Source organism: Lemur catta, chromosome 8, assembly GCF_020740605.2.
Source record: "Lemur catta isolate mLemCat1 chromosome 8, mLemCat1.pri, whole genome shotgun sequence".
Classification (NCBI taxonomy): Eukaryota; Metazoa; Chordata; class Mammalia; order Primates; family Lemuridae; genus Lemur; species Lemur catta.
The window spans coordinates 16,641,063-16,661,500 of record NC_059135.1 but is presented as its reverse complement, the minus strand read 5'-3'; the positions used below and the strand labels follow the sequence as shown (position 1 = coordinate 16,661,500).

The 20,438-nt window shown below is 54.2% G+C and overlaps 1 protein-coding gene across 1 annotated transcript; it reads right to left on the bottom strand.

Moving 5' to 3' along the window:
- Positions 1 to 1,135: 1,135 nt before the first annotated feature.
- Positions 1,136 to 19,873, bottom strand: PTPRN (protein tyrosine phosphatase receptor type N). The gene is given in 24 exon segments (XM_045559993.1): positions 1,136 to 1,797; positions 2,023 to 2,096; positions 2,314 to 2,378; positions 3,012 to 3,065; positions 5,928 to 6,094; positions 7,369 to 7,488; positions 7,593 to 7,670; positions 7,882 to 7,955; positions 8,116 to 8,263; positions 8,364 to 8,564; positions 9,008 to 9,226; positions 9,844 to 9,908; positions 10,102 to 10,181; positions 10,823 to 10,909; positions 11,106 to 11,380; positions 12,059 to 12,093; positions 12,675 to 12,806; positions 13,210 to 13,306; positions 13,308 to 13,565; positions 13,650 to 13,911; positions 14,785 to 14,881; positions 17,786 to 17,899; positions 18,133 to 18,183; positions 19,612 to 19,873. Coding segments are annotated over 24 exon segments (2,940 nt in total). The 5' UTR covers positions 19,727 to 19,873; the 3' UTR covers positions 1,136 to 1,725.
- Positions 19,874 to 20,438: the final 565 nt, after the last annotated feature.

The following is a 20,438-nucleotide window of genomic DNA, read 5'->3' as shown; positions in this document are numbered from 1 at the left end:
GAGCTGTGGGCCAGGGGCGCATGGAGTGGTGCAGGTCTGCCCTCCGCCCCAGGGTCAGGCCCCAAATTCATCAGGGGCCAGGGAGGAAAAAGCCAGGCACCCCTCCCCTGCTGTTTCCAGCCCCGGGACAAGCACCTTCCGTTGTCAGGCAGGGCTCAGGGGCTTCCCACGGCCTCCCTTCCACTCTAGGTGGGCTCTCTGCTTCTCCCTCAATAGCCGAAGGGCCCATGATGTATCTTCCTCAAAGCCATGAGGCAGCCTGGCCTGAAAGAGGAATTTCAAGGCTCCATCCTGATAGGGCATCTGCGGAAGCTTGCAGCATGGCCGGACCGGCGGAGGACCTGCGGTCTGCGGTCTGCTCCCTTCGCTCCCTATTTCTTGTTTGAGGGGACTGTGCCTCAGCATGGCTAAGTGGCCCTAACCCCCAAGTAGCTCCAGGCCCAAGGCACTTTTCACTTTGTTTCTGTGTCCTCCTTTGTCCAAGGATACCTCCTGACAGGCAGGTAAGAGCACCTTCAGGACAGGGTGGAGGGTTCTGGGAGCTGGGGCATGACAGAAAGGGAGAAAGTGTCCTTTACCCTTGTGAACGCCTGTCTGCAATCGCACAGCCCTGGCTTAGAGTCACTATCAGAGCTTTGCTGCAGCTTTGCCTAAGGTGTGGCAGGCACTTTACCAGTATCAGCCTGCTCAGTCCTAACCACAGTCCTGCACTGCATCCATTACTCCTGAGGCTGAAGGGCACAAGGCAGCTGCCAAGAACCGAGAGGAGAGGCTGCAGAGAGGTTAAGCTGCCTGCGTTCGAGTTCTACCTCCACCACTTACATGTCGTGTTACCTTGGGCCAGTTCTGTGCCTCAGTCTCTTCATCTGTGAAATGGGGCTAATCATTGGTAGTGTTGTGGAGAATAAATAAGCTAATGTACGTAAAGCATCTTGGAGACTGCCACACGGGAGACACAGAGTAAAGGAACGGCTACCTCACTGCTATGAGCTCTTTTTCAGACCCAGGAGAGCCCGGCTGGTGGCTGGTGCTCTCCTGTCCCACCCTGCACCTCCTGAGAGAGGCAGCAGGGCTGGCACTGAGGCGGGGGGTGGAGTCTGGAAGCGGAGCAGACAGAACCGCGTGGGAGTCTGGGTTGCAGCTGCACAGACAACACACTAACTTTATTCACATTGATACAAAAGTAGATTTTTCTAGAAATGTTCTCTAGTGCCAGAAGGAGCGAGGTTGAGCGTGGCAGGGGTGGCGGTGGGAGGAGGCCTGAGTGTGGGGGCAGGGGGAGCACGGGTCAAAGAGGCAGGCTGGGGCAGCTGGGGCAAGAAGGCAGGAGGAGCTGGGGCTGGTGACCCTCCACCCTGTTCCGTCCGCACTGGAGCGTTGGGGGTCCATACAAACATGGCAGGGGCATCCCGAACCATGGGAGCAGGGCCAGGGGACTTAGGCAGGAGAAGGCCCTGGGTAGAACTGCCGCCCTGCTGCCCTCATCCTCTGCTCTCCCTCTGGCTGCCCACTGCCCTGTGGGATGCCCTGGACCGTGCATGCGAGAGGCTGGGGGCCCTGCCTCTTCCCACTTCCGCTTCCTCCACACTCCTCTTGGAAGGGCTGGGCATGCCCAGGAGAGCCAGGGTAGCAGGTGGGGGAGCGGGAAGTCAGCACACAGATAGATGCTCATACAGGCAAAGGGGAAACGGAGGCTGGGCTGCCCACCAAGGGGCCCCGGGGGTCTCACTGGGGCAGGGCCTTGAGGATGGCATTCACCTCCTCCGCCACAGCTGTCAGGGCAAATTCAAACTGGTCCTAGGGAAGGGCAGTGGCAGGAGGGTCATGGAGAGGCCTGGCCTCTGCTCCTGCCCCAAGGGGACCTCGGGGGCGCTGCACAGGTCCCTTGGGAGGAGAGGGAGTCATGCTGGAGGAGGGGGAGGCAGACGGGAGAGGCAGGTTGCTGCTGGTGTCCCCGGGTGGCCAAGAAGTGGGTGCTAGGGGAGGGTGGGAGCCGGGGTCAGGCCAGGGAGGCATGGTCACCTTAGAGCGGACGAGGCCAGGCCGCTGGTCACGGACATGCTCCAGGGTGGCAGCGATGTCGATCTCCTTCACTCCTGGAGATGGGGGCAGGGCACAGGAGGGTTGCTAAGAGGGTGGCCAGAACAGGATACGACCCAAGAAGCCTGGGGCACCGTGGGGTGGGAGACTTGGAGGATTGGCTAAAGCCTGGAGGTGTGACACCCTGCTCTTCTGTGAGCTCCTGGGACTCTGAGTGCTGGGGAGACTCTAAAAGGGCCTGGGGGCTCCAGGCACTGTGGGAACACTCCTTACCTTTTGCCATGCGGTTCAGTACCATGTCGATTAGGATATAGGTGCCAGTTCTCCCTGCACCATCACTGAAACAATAGTTCGTGACAGGTTCAGCTTGTGACCCAACAGGAAGGGGGAGGGACAGAGGAGACATGGAGGCTTGGGGTGGGGAGGACACTGGCTGATCCACTACGGTTGGCTTGGGGACGGCGTGAGTGGGCTGAGGATGAGGGAAAGGTCATTGCACCTGGGTCTCAGGACTTGGGCCTTGAGTAGGAAGCCTGTGACCCGTGGGTGTCACTTGGGCAATGGAACCACCAAGAAGGAGAGTGTAGCTCAGCCCTGAGGTGGAGGCAGCAGGAGGGAGTGGGAACGGGCCTTGCCAGCTGGTGACTGGGCTTTGTTCAGACAAGCTTTTGTGTAAAGGGCCAGAGAGTAAATAGCGTTGACACTGTGGGCTACATATGGTTTGTCACATGTTCTTCTTTTTTATTCGACCACTTAAAAATGTGAACACCATTCTTAGCTCATGGGCCATTAATAAAACAGGCAGTGTGCGAGATTTGGCCCATGGGCTGTTGTTTGCTGGTATCAAGGGGACAGGCAGGCAATGTGCATGGCAGATGCACATGGGGACCAGAGAGAGGGGAAGGAATCAGGAGGCCCCACCCCAGGGCCCTCTGGCCTGAGCCACACTGTCCCTTTCTGTCCCTACCCACCTGCAGTGCACGATGATGGGGCAGGAGCGGCCCCGGTAGCACTTGTTCACCTTCCTGCAACAAGAAATGAGTGTGAGGGCCAGTGGGCACCAGCAGGGGGGGAAGGGGAGCTGAAACACACATCATGGGCCTCTCTTTCTTCTTTTCTCCCCAGCTGCCCAGGGTGGGGGTGGTGGGAGAGGGCCAGAGGAGGGAGTCAGAGCTGCAGACAAAGAATCAGAGCTGGTGTGGGTGGCACTGGGTTTGCCTTGTCACTTATGAGCTACGTGCCCAAGCTATGCACCTGGAACAACTGATTTAAACTCTTTGAGCCTCAGTCTTCTTAACTGTAAAAGGTGGGCAATAATAATAGTAACTTTCTCCTTAGGGTTCTTACAATGGTTACATGAGATAATCCATGTAAAGAACTAAGTGAAAGGTCTGGCACAAAGTAGGTGCTCAATAAATAGCTACTATTAATGACAATATGTAAGACTGTTAACAGCTGCCTCTACCGGAAGTCCAAGGGGGAGGCTTCCTGGTGACTTCCAGGGTGTCTTGCCACATCCCTACTCAGCGCCTCTGCCATCCTCTACAACCACCCAGGCTATTTTCTTCTCTACTCAGGCTCCTAGTGGCCCTCACCAGCTGTGATGTCAGTTCGCCCTGGGCACAGAGTTCCCCTGGCCAGGGGAGGACAGCCCCTCAACTCTGAATACTGTGCTGCTGCCTGTGGAGCAGCTTCACCTCAGCATGGGCATTCTGTGGCTGAGTTATATTCCGACTTGGGGTCCACTTGGACCCTAGACCCTTGTCTGCTGCCCCTGAGCACAGCTCAGCAAGGAGCAGAGGGTTTGTGCCCTCTCTCAGTGGCCCTGTCTAACCTGCCCTTGTCCCTATGACCTTCTGCTTTGAGAGTCACCTGTGGACTCCTGCTGTCCGCTCTGGGCCAGGACTAGGGAAGACCTTCTTAGGGGTTATCAGATTGTTCCAGGGGAAGCTTGGAACTTAGCGGTCCTCCAGCTAAGGGGCCAGGTGACTTAGAACAGTTTTACAGGCGATCACATGGTTTTCTAGCACACTGTCTTGTATGTCAGCGGGCTGGGGTTGAACAGTAGTCACAATAGTGGTTTCCACTCATTTAATAATAATGATAATAGGTAGTATCTAGAATAGTTAATTCTATTCTAGAGCCCTTGTTATGAGCCAGGCTTAACTAGATTTCACATACTCCACTCTGTTAAACCTCATAACAACCCTCTTAAGTGTCATCATCCTTATCTCACAGGTAAGGGAACAGTGGGAGGTCAAAGAACAATCTCAGGGTCCCTTTCTAGGACTTCTTTTGTTAATTTGACTTCCCTCTGGTGGACCGTCACCAAACTGCATTTATTAAGCAACAATTAATTTGTTCTGTATGACTAATGCCAACTAAGTTTACATTATTCAGGCCCAAAGCAAAGAAACCTTTTAGCTTACCTGGTCCAGCCTTAAAACAGACCCATGCACTAGTTCCATCAAGATTTTTTAAACAGAAAAAGGAGATAGCTCCTCTACCCTGGCATTGCTTTCAAGATGCTTCTGCCTCAGGCCCCAGGGACCCCAGTTAGAAAGCATTGTCTTGAGGTTCAGAAGCTACACCCAGGTCCCCACCCCCAGCTCTGCTTCTCTGCCCAGCACCTACAGACCTCAGGCCAGCTTGGCAAGGGACAGAGAAGCAGGAGAAGGCTGCAGTGTGGGCGGGGCGCCTGCCTGTGGTGGCAGGCTTCCCAGCCACCTGTCTGGGGCAGGGAAAGGCGGGAGATGCCGGAGGCCTGGCCTGGTGTGGGAGTCAGAACAGGGTAAGCCTCCTGTCTCAGCCCCCACCTGCTCCACCGAGTCCTCAATATCTCTGAAGATCCTCTGCACTCCCTTTGACAGTCTTTGCCTCTTCCCTGTGTCCCCAGCCCCACTGTCCTGTCTGTCCATGCAGCAGCCACACCTGCCAATGATCACTTTTGTGACTATGCAACTGGAGTGAGAATACTAGCTGCAGATCACAAAAATGACACTGGCAGCCGTGAGGGAGAGGGAGAGAAAGAGGCAAGAAGGGAGAGGGAAGGTCAGGGACAGGAAGAGACAGAGACAAAGAGAGGCAGAGATAAATAGAGGCAGGGAAGAGAAGTGGAGAAAATCAGGGGAGGAGGAGGGAGAGAAGAGACAGAACAAGGGAGAGGTGCCAAGAGGGAGAAATGTAGACAGAGGGAAAAGAGTGAGACAGGGAGAGAGAGAGAGAGAGAGAGAGAGAGAGAGAGAGAGAGAGAGAGAGAGAGAGAGAGAGAGAGAGAGATGGGGGAGAGAGAAGAGGAAAACGAAGAAAGAGAAAACGGGGAAGAATGAAAGGGAGAGAAATACAAATAGCGGTAAAGAGATGGGGAGAGGGATAAAGAAGGGAAGATGGTAGGAGGGAGAGATGGAGGGAGTAGCAAGGACTGAGCACAGTGCTGGGGCCTGGGGAGAGCAGGACAGACGGAGAGAGAAAGAGACTGGAAGCAGAGGCCAAGGAGAGGGAGCCAACAAGGGAGGGAGGGGGGCTGGAAATAAGGCAGGCTCTTCTCCAGGGAAGCAGGTGGGGAAGGGGGCAGACAGAGAGGCAGGGAGGAGGAGAGGGCGTGAGCGGGAGCGGGCAGAGCAGCAGAGTGAGACCAGACACGGAGCTGGCCCACGCGGGTGGGGAGGCGTGCGGCGTGGGCACGGCCAGACGGACCACCCTTCGTGGTTTTGGGGGCGGGAGGGTGGGGTCTGGAAGGCTCACACCTGGGGGCCCAGGAGGAGCCGGTGGGGCAGCCCGGGTCCCGGCCCCCGGCTCGGGTGCCGCTCTCTGCCCAGGCTCCTGGGTGCCTGCCCCGGGCGGTCCCACGCCGGCGCCCCGCAGCCGGGCTGCGCGCCCGCGCTCACCTGCGGAAGTCCAGCAGGGGCCGGGTGGAGGCCGGGGTGCCCTCTGCCGGCCAGCTGAGGAAGTGGAACTGCGTGAGCGTGCGCGTCTCCTGGGTCTGCACGTTCTTCAGGTAGAAGCTGCGCACCAGGAAGTCCTCGCACCAGATGTGCTCCGACACCAGGTTCACCTGCCGAGGGGGGCCCAGGCCTGAGCGCGCAGGGGCGCCCCCAGCTCCACGTCTGCGTGCACGCTCCTCGCGACCTTCTCAGGCGGGATCAAATTCCAAGTCCTTCAGGAAGCGTACCCACCCACTGCCCCAACGGTCCCAGCTGTCCCCAGGAAAAAACCCTGGCTGGCTGTCACTTATCTGTTGCTCAGGACTACTGGTAGCCTTCCCACCTAGACACCACTATTGCTGTGAGCTGCTTGAGGTCAGAGTTTCTCTGTCCTCTTCCTCGCAGGGTCTACCAAAATGTCGTGCTACACATACCACAAATGTTGATGAAATTCTATATTTTTATTTAATTTTTTTCATTAACCATGAGCAGGACCAATAAAAGACTTTTTAGAAAGACTGTTGAGCACTCACTTGGTGATGAAAAACTACTATCCAGGCTCATCTGGTGATAAGAAGGTTCAGTTGTGTTATTAAGTTCTGTTATCTTACAGGAAAGTCACCTGCTCCCGTGTGTCTAGAATCTCTTCCTCCTTCCCCCACTTTGCTTCTGCCCAGTTCCTCCCTACTTACCCTCTCTCCAAATGAAAAAGTTTGCTTCCATTTTCTTTTCTTTATTTATTTGCAATGGGATCTGTCGCCCAGGCTAGAGTGCAGTGGCCCAATCACAGCTCACTGCAGCCTGGGACTCTTGACGGCTGATGATCCTCCAGCCTCAGTCTCCCAAGCAGCTACAGCTGTGCACCACCACACAGGGCTAATTTATTATTATTATTATTGTTACTTGTAGAGATAGGGTCTCACTCTGTTGCCCAGGCTGGTCTCAAACTCCTGGGCTCAAGCGATCCTCATGCTTTGGCCTCCCAAAGTGTTGGGATTACAGGTGTGAGTCACCATGCCAGGCCTGTTTCTATTTTATATAAGCAACATATGTGACTGGTGGTATTTCTTTCTTTTTTTGGTCACCAGGCAAATCACAGCTAAGTTAGGCTCAATTAAAATAAGTCCTAAATCTTGGTCTTTAAGTTTGCTTATTTTCCTTGTCTCATATACTCTTTGCTCTTAGCTTCTTACCTCAGTTATGGTGATTTCATAGTTTTATTTCTGTACCTTTATGATAAGTCCCTACAAATACTTTTTGACCCTGGACAGGACACACATATATGTATATGCATGTGAATATATATGGTATGCACATATACATTTGTATACATATATTCATATATGTATTAATAGGCCATTAATTCCCCACACCCATTGTCCCCTTGCTGTGGGGTCCTGCTGACCTCATATACGTGGTAGAGGGAGGAGCCCTCATCTGGCCAGTAGCGGTCACACTGCTTGACACCATCCTCCACCAGCGGGGTCAGCATGACAATGACGGTGCAGCCACTCTCCCACACCATCTGGGGATAGAGACCCAGGTGAGCTCCACTGTAACCTTCCTGGGACCTGGCTGGCCTTGGCTAGCCACAAGGACCCTACAGAAGTCCTCCCTCCAAGAACCCACCTGCCAGAAGTCTGCGATGGTATGGGACAGCGGGCCCTGAGTGGCTATGTAGGCCGGCATCCGAGGGTCGTGCTCAATCTGGGGGCAGGGAAGATATGTCAGAAGCCAGAATAGGAAATGCCACTAGGGAGAGGCTTGGTTAAAGGGAGGAGGCTAGGGTCTGGGAAGGCTGAAAATCCCCATTTCCATGCTAGGATATCAGGCCCCTCAATTGCAGTGACCACAAGGGAATGGATAGGGGCAGGATAAAGGTGGGCCAGGGGTGGGGGCTGGAGTCAAGGACACTCACGATGGGGCTGGCGTTGATATAATCGCTCCGAGAAGGGCTGCTTTCCACTTTCAGTTTGATGCGGGCATGGTCATCTGCACAGAGCCCACATCCCACCCCAGATGGCCCTCCGGTCACTGGAGTCCTGGCATCTCTGCCACTCAGCCTGAGCCAGGAGCCCAGCCCTCCCCCAAGCCCTCCAGAGCTCCCAGCAGAGGCAAGGCTGAGCCAGGTTGGCCAGTAGGGCTCACTCACAGGGCAAGAAGTCGGGATTGCGGTTCTTTTTGAAGTTGCCCTCCCCCTGCGCAGTGGCACAGGTGTTTGGCTCTGCTTGGTAGGCGCACAGGGCCTGCCACTCCTTGGCCAGGCGGTCCCGGTTCCTCAGGTGGTCCTCCATGTATGCCTGCAGGGGCAGTACAGCCCGGCTCTGGCCCACATCGCCAGTCCTGCCTCTCCCACCATGCTGCCCCCTCACCCCTTCTGGGCCCAGGCCCTGTCCTGACCAGAATCATGTGTCCCGTGGAGATGTCCATGTTGGCCTGGGCAGGCTCCTCGCACCAGGACGGTGTGCTGCTGTGGGAGCTGGGGCTGGCCTGGGCCGCGTCGCTGAACTGTGAGGACACACTGCTCACCCTCGAAGGCTCCGGAGGACCCTCTGCCCGGTTGAACAGGGACTTTGTGGCCATGTGCTGGCGGCACAGGTCCTGCAGAGGAAGGATCAAGTGAGGTCCAAGAGTCCCCTGAGGCCTTTCAACAGGGCCCTGGGTTCAAGTATGAGCCCTGGGCTTGCCCTTGATTGGTTTTAAATGAAATCCATCCTCTCTGGGGTAGGATATTCTGCCCCGGCCCTCATCCTTTTCAGGGCAGTTCTGCTTGGATGATGCTTATGACAACCTCAGATATGACAGAGTGGAATCCCAGAACCCCAGAATCATAGCTCTGGGAAGAAGCTTAAGAACCATCTGCTCCCAATTCTCATCCATTCAGAAATGCCCCCACAGTACCCCCACTGGGGCTCTGCGGCCTCCGCCTGGACATTCCCAGGGAGGGGGCTCACTCCCCGTTCAGCTCCCACCCTTACTCCACACAAGACCTAGACTCCCAGGCCCCTTGCATTCCCTCTCAACAAGCTTCTGGGGCTGCACACCTGGTACTCAAAAGTAGTGTCACCATGGGCCCCCTCAGGCCCCAGGGCTGCCAGACGCTCCTTGTCCCGCTGCCGTGCATGCTGACGCACACACAGGGCCACAGCCAGAGCCACCAGTAGCCCAGCCACGCCTGCCAGGGCCACCAGAGTTAGCAGCACTGAGCGCATGGGAGAGGTGCTGTGTGCTGTTCGGGGAAGGACCGCAGCTGCCTCCTCTCTCTGTGGGGACAAGGCTAGAATGAAGGCGGGCAGTGGCAAGGGGATTTTAGGAGCTGTCCCTCGCTCCCATCCCATGCCATGCTCCCTGCTAGGACATCTGGGGCAAAGCTGAGGGTAGGGGTAGGAAGTTGCAGCCAGAAGGGCTCAGATCCTCCTCAACCCTCATCGGGCCAACTCAACCACACTACAGTGCCAGAGACGCAGTGGGTGACCCTCACCAGGAGTATGTGCATTTAAACATGGACATAGAGAAGAGGAGAGAGAACCCAAGGAATTGAATAGTAGAATGCGAGGCATCAGTGTTGGATGCAGAATAGAAACATTATTTTGAGTATAATGTCCTTTCTGTGCAAGGTTTTCCCTTGGAATTTAGAAACTTCTCTGCAGAAGCCTCAGCTGGTTCTTGCCAAGCACCGGAGGGCTTGGTCTTGAGGGAGGAGCCACCTGAGCCATCTGCTGGTCAGAAGAGAACTGCAGGGGGAGGGGCTGCTTGGGCAAAGGCACCGCCCACCAAGTACCAGAGGTTTCAGCTTCAGTTCTCAAGTCAGGTTTGCCTCCATGTCTTGTGGGCAACGTCAGCCTCTGGGGCTTTGACTGATTCTCCAGGTAGCACATACCTGTCCCACTCCTGTCTGCAAGATCTGAAGCCCTGTCTGTGCTTCCAGTTCAGATTTGACGAGCCCTGCGGGGAGGATGCAGGTCAGGCTCTCTCCAGCCTCATGTGGTCGCTACCCCAGGTCATGCAGGTGGCAGGCAGGGCCCATGTGGGCCGGGAACATTTCAAGGGAGCATCGGCCACAAGGCTGGATATATTCTAGTAGGGATGGGGCTGAGGCTGACCCCAAGTCTCAGGTTGAGGCTGGGAAGGTATTTACCTGCTTGCTGGGTCACATCAGCCAAAGACAGGTTCTGCTCATTGTGCCGGATGCGGAAGGTAAGGGCTGGTCCCACCACACTGCCAAATAGGAGCTATGTTACTACCTTACCCACCCGAGACCACAAACTCTAAAAGAAAGGCCAGCTCTGGCCCTCTCCCCATTAGAGCTGTGGTCCCCAACCTCTGGTATGCAGACTGGTAACAGTCTGTGGCCTGTTAGGGACTGGGCTACAGAGCTCCACCGCGCCCCCCACCACATCTGTGGAAAATTGTCTTCCGTGAAACTTAGGAAAGCGGAGACGGGGTGCAGGCACACAGCAGCAGGTGAGCAGTGGGGCGAGCAAGTGAAGCTTCATCTGTATTTACAGCCGCTCCCCATCGCTCGCATCACTGCCCTCCCATGCCCCCTACCACACTCCCCCACCCGTGGCAAAATGGTCTTCCATGAAACTGGTCCCAGGTGCCAAAAAGGTTGGAAAATGCTGCATTAGAGGATGGGGCTGGAGCAGTTCAGGGATGCCTTACAGGGGCACCTGAGGTCAGGAAGATGCTAGCTAGTGCCAGTGGCAGGGCTAGGTGTGGCTGTACCTTCAATATATCCAGGAACATCTCCAACCCCAGAGCTTGTCTGTCCTTTCTCCCCTGAGTCCCTCCAGCCACCTCCTTGCTCAAGCTGCCTTCCAGATCTCTGCCACCACCCCGGCATGACACCAGCCTACCTGATGTTGATAAAGCTGCCCGAGGACAGGTGCACATGCTCAGCCAGGATCTCCAGCAACTTCACTCCTGCAGCCAGGCTCAGGGGTCTGGAGATGGGACGCAGGAAGAGGAGGGGAAGTGGGGAACACTCTGTCACTTTCTTAATATGGGCCACCTCCATCAGTGCAGAGCAGCCTGCAACTCTGTCTCCTTTGCATATGGATTTCTGCTCTCTGCTTCCTGCCAGGAAGGCCAGCCCCACCCCTAGCGGACTGGAAGGCTTCCCCAGGCTGAAGCTCTTACTTCTGGTCAGTGACGATGTAGCCATACTCCTCTGCCGATGGCCGAGCTGAGGGTTGTCCTGCTGCCGTGGGCTGGCTCTGGCCCAGCGGACTCTTCTTCTCCAGGAGGACAGGTGTGGCAGGGGGGGTGGAAGCTTTGGGAGGCTCAGAGGAGCCAGGGTCCAGGACCTGCTGGACGTCATTGGAGGTAGGGCTGGCAGTGGGGTGTCCAGGAAGGGAGGGCATGGGGGGTGGAGGCTCTGCTGTGTCTCTGCCCTGCGCTTGGCCTTCCATTGTCTGTTTAGAAGAGAGGATGGAGGTGTGGGCTCTGGATAGTGGAGGGGCTGGAGGGAAGGGGTTCACACCTTGGACTCTGTGCTCTCCACAGTAGAGCTCAGGACTTGCTCAGCTTTCTACCCCCAGGGCCCAGGGCAGTGCTGGGTGCAGAGGGGACACCCAGAAAATGTGAGCCAAGTGGACAAATGAATGAATAAAGGGTTGAATGAGTGGAAAATGGTCAGTAAATATCCACAGGCTGGGGCTGGAGTGGGAACAACATCCAGGGTAAGAGAAGCTGGGCTGAGGGTAGAAGATGATCAGGCAAGCAATGGCTTTTAGACTTTTGTTTAGCTACAAAATCTTAAAAGACCAACACATGAAATAAACAGAAGCAGAGATCCTGCAACTGCAGGGGGTCAGGAGCCTGCCTGCTCACCACTTCCCCCTTCCCCTAGGGATTCTCAGAGCATGGTAGTGAAAAGAGCAGTGAATCAAGAATTCTGGCTGCTAGTCCCAGCCCAGCCATCAACTTGATGTGAGACCGTAGCAATGACTTGCAGTCTCTGGGCCTTGGTTTCCCCCAAATCAGGGGCTGGAGGATACAGATTCTGGGTCTCAATCCTGAGATTTAGGTTTAGGCCAGGGGGTTGTGCTGCCATGGGGCATTTATGTGTCAAGGAGGCACTAGGAACTCACTTTCTTGATATCAGCTCCAACATTTACAGCCCCTCCTGCAGAGACAGGAAAAATAAGAGTCTAGGAAAATGGCCAAGGCCAAGGTCCACACAGCACAGATGGGAGAAAGGGTCAGAAACCCTGAGCCTGTTAACATCTGCTGTGGTCCCTTTCCTCCCAGCCCGAGACTGTTGTTGGGCTCAGCCTAAGCACGGCCTCATTCCTCTTTGCTTCCTCCTTATAATTCATTGTTTTATTAGCTCCTCCCTCTGTCACTGGTCACACCTCTCAGTGGTATTCTTTGTTCAGTCCTTCCTCTACCTATCAATTATTGGCTTCTCCTTAGTAGTGACCATGCTCCTCCTTAGGACTTTATTGTCACCAACTCACCCTTTCTGATGCCTCCGTATCCATGCTCATACCCTCTGTTGGCTTCTTCTTCCACTACTTCTACCCTCCAGTCTTTTCCTGGCCTAACTCCTCAGCTCCTTCCCTCCTGCTCCCTGCCCTGTGCTGGCAATGACCCTGTGTCTGAGCCTGACTCTTTCCCTCCAGGCTGCTCCATGTGGTCTTGAGAGGTGGGAAAAGAGGTCTCCGTGGAATTGGGAGATGCTGGGCTCTCTGCCCAGACACTCACCCAGATTTCTTCCTGCGCCATTGGGCAGCAGCTGCAGCAGGGTCAGGAGGGTAGAGAGCTGCTCGGGGGTCAGCTGGTGCAGCTCCACGCCGTAGCCCGCCAGCACAGCCGCCAGTCTCTGCAGAGTCGCATCTGCCAGGAGCCAGACGCAGAGCTCAGAGCTGATGGCGGGGGTGAACTTGTACGATGCAGTCAGGGAGGGAGGGGACTAGCACATTTAAGAGATTCTGCTCAAACACCAGGACACTGATACTCTCCCCTTCCCAGCCCCTGTCCACACTTTTGGGGAAAGGTTTTCCTGGAGCCAAGACCAAACTTTGGGCCTGCCATGGACATCTCAACTGTCCACGTGGAGAAGAGCCATGTCAGCTCCACTCCCCACTGTATGCCCATGGCCTGCCTAGTGCCTGGCATAGATCAGCTTGTTCGTAGACATTAGTTACATGTAGGAATGCCTTTAATGACAAGTCAACAAACATATGGATAGGCAGGAAGGAGCGCCATAGTTCCTCAAAAGCAGCCCCCACACTGTTACCTGGCTGCACTGCTGGGGAAGCGGGTTTCTCCCTGCGACCCCCTGGTCGTTCCTCCTCATAGCCCTCTGAGTGGTCCTCTGCCCGGCTGCTGCCCCCCTTGCTCTGGAAGCCTTGGTACCCTGGCCCTGCTGGGCACTGGCAACTCCTGGGCCAGGTAGAGCAGCCCTGAGTCCTGGAAAAGCTGAGCAGGTGAGGGCCCTGGAAGGTCCCTATAGGAGTGGCCAGGGTGGTCCCCAAACACACCCTTGGAGGCAGTTCTGCTGAAGAGGGCAGGGGCTTCAGCCTTGGGCAGGGGGTCAACACTGACCATCCCTGGGGAGTTCTCTGAGCCCCGGGAGCCGTCACGGGAGCCAAACTGTGGGAAACCAGAGACCTGGGTAAGAGCAAAAGTCAGAGCTGGGGGACTGGGGTTGGGGTGGGGCCAGAGTGGAGGGCTCACCTGATGGAACAGGTAGGGCTGCAGCAAGGCAGGTTCATAACTCAGGGCAGGATGAGGAGGTGGCGGGGGCAGCAGCAGATGCTCCAAGAGAGGGGGCAGCAGCTCAGCCTGCAGAGGGGACAGTGAGGAGCCCACCCCAGCTCCATCCCCACCCACTGGCGGTCGTGGAAGCCGGTGCTGGGCAGCAGGGGCAGAGCCAGTGGGGACGCCTTGGAAAAGCAGCTTCCCAGTGGGACCAGGTCTCCTGGGTGCCAAGCCAGATCTGGGGAGGAAAGCAAAATGTGTGTGTGTGTCTGTCTGTCTGTGTGTGTGTGTTCATTGTGTGGAGCAAGGGTACAGAGAGCCTACAAGGCAGAGATGGTGGTGGCCACACAAGCTCAGCAGTTTAGAGTAGGCCTGGGATCTTAAAAAATGAAGTGGCCTTAAAAAATGAGGGGAGAAGTGGGCCACTTGGGCATGGGGATGGGCCAGCAGTATCTGCCTCCCTGGTAAGCACATCTGACTCTCTGAAACACAGTTGCGGAGGCTGGGGCTGGAGAGGGGAGAACAGGAGCAGGAAGACAGCTGAGACTTCTCTGGATGGATTGTGGCTGCAGCTGGCCCCACTGCTCTGTGTGCCATGTCCCCACACCTGCCTCTCCAAGCGTATGCTCAAACACCCAGGACTGCTCCTCCATTCCCCGCCACTATGCCTTCTTCATCCTGGTATCATCATCTGGGCTCCATGGACCTCATTTACCTCCTTCTGCTTTGCCTTTAATTTAGAGGCCCTGACCACAAAAAGATGATGGTACCTTCTGCCATATAGAAGTCCACATAGTAATGAGACTGAACAGTAAAACACTTTAGGCCAACAGACTTCTAATTTGTCTCTGATGACTACTTTGATATTTCTTTTAAAATATCCAATGTCAAGGTTTTTAAAAAACATTTTTTAAAATGCTCCTGTTCTGGATCCCCAGGGATGAGCTCAGCCCCTGCTGGGTATGTGAGCATATCAGAGAGTGGCCATCCCTGAACCTCTTTTACCTGTGCCCCAGCATGCTGGCCTTGGTGCCACTTCTTTACCCCTTCCCTCCAAGACCACAGACCCACCAGCCTCACCACGTTAGCATTGTCAAGAAAAGCTGCCTACCTGTCCCTTGGATGGGGCTCTGGGGGGCGGAGCCTGGGGATGCGCTCCATCTCCTGGGAGATCACATACTGGGTGAGGTCATCATGCCAGGACAATCCTGTCAGGGGAAAGGATAGGGTGAGGTTGGCTCAGGAGTCTGAGGGGCCACTGGGATCAGAAGTGCACTCCCTACCCTGCAGTGCATTGGGTTTGTCAGAGCAGAGAGGCAGTGGAGGGGGTCTAGAGGCCCAGGGGGTGATCTGAGCTATCCTCTTCCCACCCTCGGGCACAGCTATTGGAGTCAGACTGCCCGGGTTTGAATCCTGCCTCTGCCACTGATGAATTGTGTGACCTTGGGCAAGGTACTGAACCTCTTCAAGCCTCAATTCCCTCATTTGTAAAATGGGGATTTATACCTCCTAAGATTGTTATGACAACTAAGATAATACATGTACATATCAAATAGTTAGAATAGTGCCTGTCACGTAGTAAACTTTCAACAAATGCTGTTATCATCATTATTATTACTATCGTTATTGTTTTCTTTGTTGATCCTGAACCTCAGTTTTCTTTATTCATAAAGTGGATATAATACATATTTCAGGGAGCTGTTATGATGATCAAATGTGATAAGGAAAATTAAAGTGCTTAGAAAAACTCTAAAGCACTAAACATGTTTTAAACCCTCATATAATTGTCATTGTTGTCATCATGATTGTCATCATCCCCAACATCTTATGTGAGGCATATCTCCTATTTGACTATTTCCCCACAAAACTCTGCTCTCAGGAAAGGTCAGTCACCTATTCTAAAGGAATATTCTTCACTGTTCGCTCTCAGTCTTTCTTCTCTGCTTCTGGACTTATAATTTGTGCTGCTTTTCACTCATTCTGGGATCTGCCAACACCCATACCTGCCTTCTTGCCTATTAACATTAGGCGAAGTCTCTGTGTTCCTATTTAAAGCCAGTTCCTCCATTTGAGCACTAGCTTTCATCCCCTGTCACCTACTCAGGAACATCCTCCCTGAAATTCTCTGCTCTTTCCTACATTATCATTTTCTTTGTTCTCTATGAATTATTCCCATTAGCATATAAACGTGAAGCAATTTCTTCAACCCTAAAAAAATACTGCTTGATCCCACATTCCCCTCCAGCTATCACTCCATTTCTTTGCTTTTTCTTTGCAGCAAGACTCCTTGTAAGAGTTACCCATATTGGCTATATCCAATTCTTTTCTTTCCATTCCCTCTTAATCCACTATATTCAGGATTTTGTTCCCAACTATTGTACCAAAGCTGCTCTTATTCACGTCACCAGTGACTTCCACATGTCTAAACCTGGTGGTCGATTCTCATATCTCATTTTACTTAACCCATCATCATCATTTGGCACTCTTGACCACTCCTTCCTCCTTGATATCCTTTCACTCAGCTTCCAGGACATGGAACACTCTTGTTTTTCCTCCTACTTCAAGGGCTTCTGCTTCTCAGTCTGCCTTGATGGTTCCTCTCTGGTTCTTCTTCTTCTCCTAGTCCTCTTAATATTAGAGTTCCCTAGGGCTTGATCCTTGGTCCTCTTCTTCATAGATGCTCAATCCTTTGGTTACCTCATCTGCCTCATTGGTTTGGTTACCTTCTATATCCCAAAGAATTCCAAATTTGTATCTCCACTTTGGACCTCTCTCTCAAAATTTAATCTCATATACTCAACTCCCCACTCTACTTGAATAGACATCTTAAACTCAATGTATTTGAAACAGAACACCCCCTCCCAAGTTGATCCTTCTGCAATTTTCCCCACGATAATTAATGACATCTCCACTGATCCAGTTGTTCAGGCAAAAAAAACCTTTGACTCCTCTCTTTACAGCCATTTCCAATATTTCATGGAATCATACTGATTACCTTAAAAATATATGCAGAATTCTGTCATTCTTCACTACTTCCCTGCAACCACTCTGGTCCAATCCACACCTCTTATCTGAGTTATTGTGGTAGCTTCTAATGGTCTCCCTACATCAACCCTTGATTCCATACATTCTATTTTCAATACAGCAGCAATAGTGATGATCTATAAATTAGATCATGCAGCCCTATGCTCAATACCTTGTAATGATTTCTTCTCTTACTTAGAGTAAAACCAATGTCCATATGTTCTCCTATGAGACTCCACAGTGCTCTGCATCCTTTCCCCCATCACCTACCTTACTACACCCTCTACTCTTCCTCTCCATCACTCCTCTGCAGTCCCCTGGCCTACATGGTGTTCCTCAAACTTGTGCTCTTGCCTTAGGGCTCTTGTCCTAGCTGTTTGGTCTTCCTGAAACACTCTTCTCCCCATAATCCCCTGGCAAACTCCCTTGCCTCCTTAGAATCTATTCATATTTCATAGTTTCAATAAGGTCTATTTTGACCACCCAATTTAATATGACAGCTTCCTAACTTACCATTTATAATTCCTTTATCCTGCTGTAATATTCCATGACTTATCATCTTCTAACATACTATATATTTTCTAACTTATATAGTGTGTTCCTTCCACTTATTCCCTAAACATAAACCCTAAAAAGCAAACATCTTTGTTTTACTCCCTGATACATACCAAACACCTAAAACTATGCCTGCCACAGAGTAAGTACTCAATAAATACTTGTTGAATGAGTGAATTGAATGAGTGGGGTGTTCTCCTGACTGAGGACCCCAAGATTCATGGATCTGGAGCACTCAGACTATACAAGGAGCTGGTCCTAAAATGATGGATGCTGGCCTCTTCCAGTGACTTCTCCTAGAAGCCTCCTCTAGTCTCCTCCAGGGAGTCCAAATGTGAACAGCTCATCTCTAGGGTTCTACCTCCCACTCCTATCTTGCCTCCTTTTCCAGAAAGATCTGGGAAGATGATGCTCCAGAATTGGGTGTGATAGGAATGTTCCATGAAGAGAAATCCTCAGGTCAGGTGGCCCCTCACTTCCCCACTCAGGTAACCAACTTCCAATCTCTCCCCTCCAGTGCACTTTCACCTTACCTTGGGACATGAGTTGTCGGAGCACACCTTGTAAGCGCTGGAGAACTGGGGAGGTGACTTGCAAAATGGGCCGGGCCTGCCCCACGCCCACCTGGCACTGTCCAAACAAGCCATCTAAGAGCACAAAAATGATGTCAGCAGGTGGCTTAAACAAGAGTCCTCCCAAAGTTCAGGTTGTGAATGGAAAGCACTCTCTTCACCTCCTCTCCTAGCCTCAGAGCTCTGCTCCTCCAGGCCATCTCCCTTCTCCCCAAGCCCAGTAGCCCTCCTCCTTTCCAGGCCTCCCCCACCCCCGTTTTTTATTGTATCACCCCATCCTGTGAGTTCTATGCCTGGGCTTCACTCACCCTGAATACAGACTTCAAGGTGAGAGCAGAGTCTGCGATCAAACAGACAGCCTGTAGAGGGACAGGTGAGCAGAGGCTCAGACACCCACAATCATAGAATGGTCAGAAGAACGGACAGGCTGGGAAACGGGGGAAGCAGACGTGGTCCATTCTTTTATTCTAAAGAAGGCTTTAAGTTGGGAGTAGAGTGGGGAAGAGGCCTAGAATTCTTAAAAGAAGGAAGCATGGGATCTGATTTTGGATACTAAGGATCTCTGCGAGTCTGAATCCTTAAAAGCCTCAGCTTGAGTGATGAGGGGAAGAAACCTGCCAGGTGCATGGAGGGAGTAGTGATGGTGGAGGATCATATACTGTGAGAACAAAGGTTCTCACAGAATTGCTATGCAGGAGGTTTTGGCCAAATTCTGGGGAAAAGGGGACTTTCCTCCCCAAATCTCCAAAAACATTCTAACTATGATGGCCTGGAACTCGGAAGAGGTGGAAACCCTAGCACCCCCGCCCCCACCCCCCGGGGTGAAGGAGTAAGGGTGAGTTGTCTCTAAGGCAGCGCTTCCCACACTGTCCCAGGCCATAGCCGCTGGCGCTGTCCGCGGTGCTGAAGCTTTGAGTCTGGCTCGGCCAAGGGCTGGCCTGGAGGCAAGTACCAGAGAGGAAGGGGTGACGGGGCGAGGAGTCTCCACAAGAGACTTGACCCCTCCCCGTTCTACCCAGTCAACCCACAGAGTCACAGGAAGTACCCTGCAGTGGCCTCCAAGCCCGGGTGGGGAGACAGGGCACCAGGTGGCGAGGCTGCGCCCTTTCCCCCACGCGCCACCCTCCCACCCCCCACCCCCCGGCCCGTGAGTCAGCGCTGACTGTCTCCGTCCTCACAGATGTGAGTCAGCACCAGGCCTGGCTGTGGGGAGGGGGACGGGAGAGGACCCTCCCCTTTTCATCCTCTTCTGCCCCCTCCCCCAGCTGTCTCCCTCTCATAGGAGATCAGATCGCAGCGATCGGTCTCTCTAGGCCTAAAGAGAAACCCTGGCCCCCTCTACGCGGAGCTGGGACCCCTTGCCGCGGTCCCGCTCTCACCGCCCAGAGGTCGTTCGCTTTCCCTCCCGCTACTGCCCTGCCCCCTCCGCTCTCTCGTCTCTCAGCGCCGATCGCCACCTCCCTGGCGCCTCGGCGCGACTAGCTCCTCCTACGGTCTTGCAGCTGATTTCTAAGTCCCTCTGCCCACATGCACCTCAGTCTTGCTCCTGAACCCGCAACCTTCCCCTGAGCCCCATTCTCTCGGGTTCCGCCCCGTACTCCCAGCCCCACCTCCAGGCCTACGCCCCTTTCCTCCCGGCGCCCTCTCTCCTTCCTCCTCTCGCACTGCCTTCTCCCCGCGCCCGACATTTTCTGCCTGAGCTTCCCACCTTCACGACACTTCACCCCGCGACCCACCGAGGTTTGCGCCCGGCCCCATACTGCCCCCCGCCCAAGTTTCCTCCTGACCGTGGGCGCTAATGGCGCTGCAGCCTCCCGGGCGGCTGCTGAGCAGCAGGAGGCAGAGGAGCAGCCTGAGACCTCCGGGTCCCCCGAGGCCTCCCGGCCGCCGCGGGCGCCGCATCCTCCCCGGCTCCGCGCGCCCGCTCCCCGCCAGAGCCGCAGCAACGCCGGCGGGCGCCTGCCGGGGGGCCGAGGCGGGGCCTGCCGCTCCCCACCCACCTACGAGGCGGGCTCTACGTGCCCCTCTCGCGGCAACTCGGCAAACCGCAGGCGGCTGGTGACGACATCTCCACCCCCGGCTCCTACGCTTACTGGCGTCACGCGTGGCGCAAAAGCCTCGTCTCAGTGGGGGACCTACCCAATCCATCGCTCCTCCACCAAAGAGTGGGTGCTTCGCTGGAACTCCCATTTGGCCCCGCCCCTTTTTGACCTGTACTCCTCTTCAAGGACCGTCACTTTTATCTCCCAGTCCCAGGGCTGGCGAAGGAAAGGGTTACAGTTGGGTGGGGGCCAGGGAAGATGGGTGGGTCCGGGAGTATAAACCCTAAGATGTGGAGCGTAAAGCTCAGTCGAATAGGCATCTTTATTAATGGTCCTGGTGTCTTCCTTAAGAGCAGGGATGGTTAGGTGTGTGTGTCTGGATTCCAGTTCTAACAGTGTCACCTACTAGGGGTATGACCTTGGGCAAATTGCTTAACCTGTCTGTGCCCCGTTTCCTGATCTGTAAAGTGGAGGTGCTAACGGCACCTACCTCACAAGGTGGTTGTGAGGATTAGGTGAGTTAAACTCACGTGGATCACTCAGAACAATGGAAGTACTGGCACACACTAAAC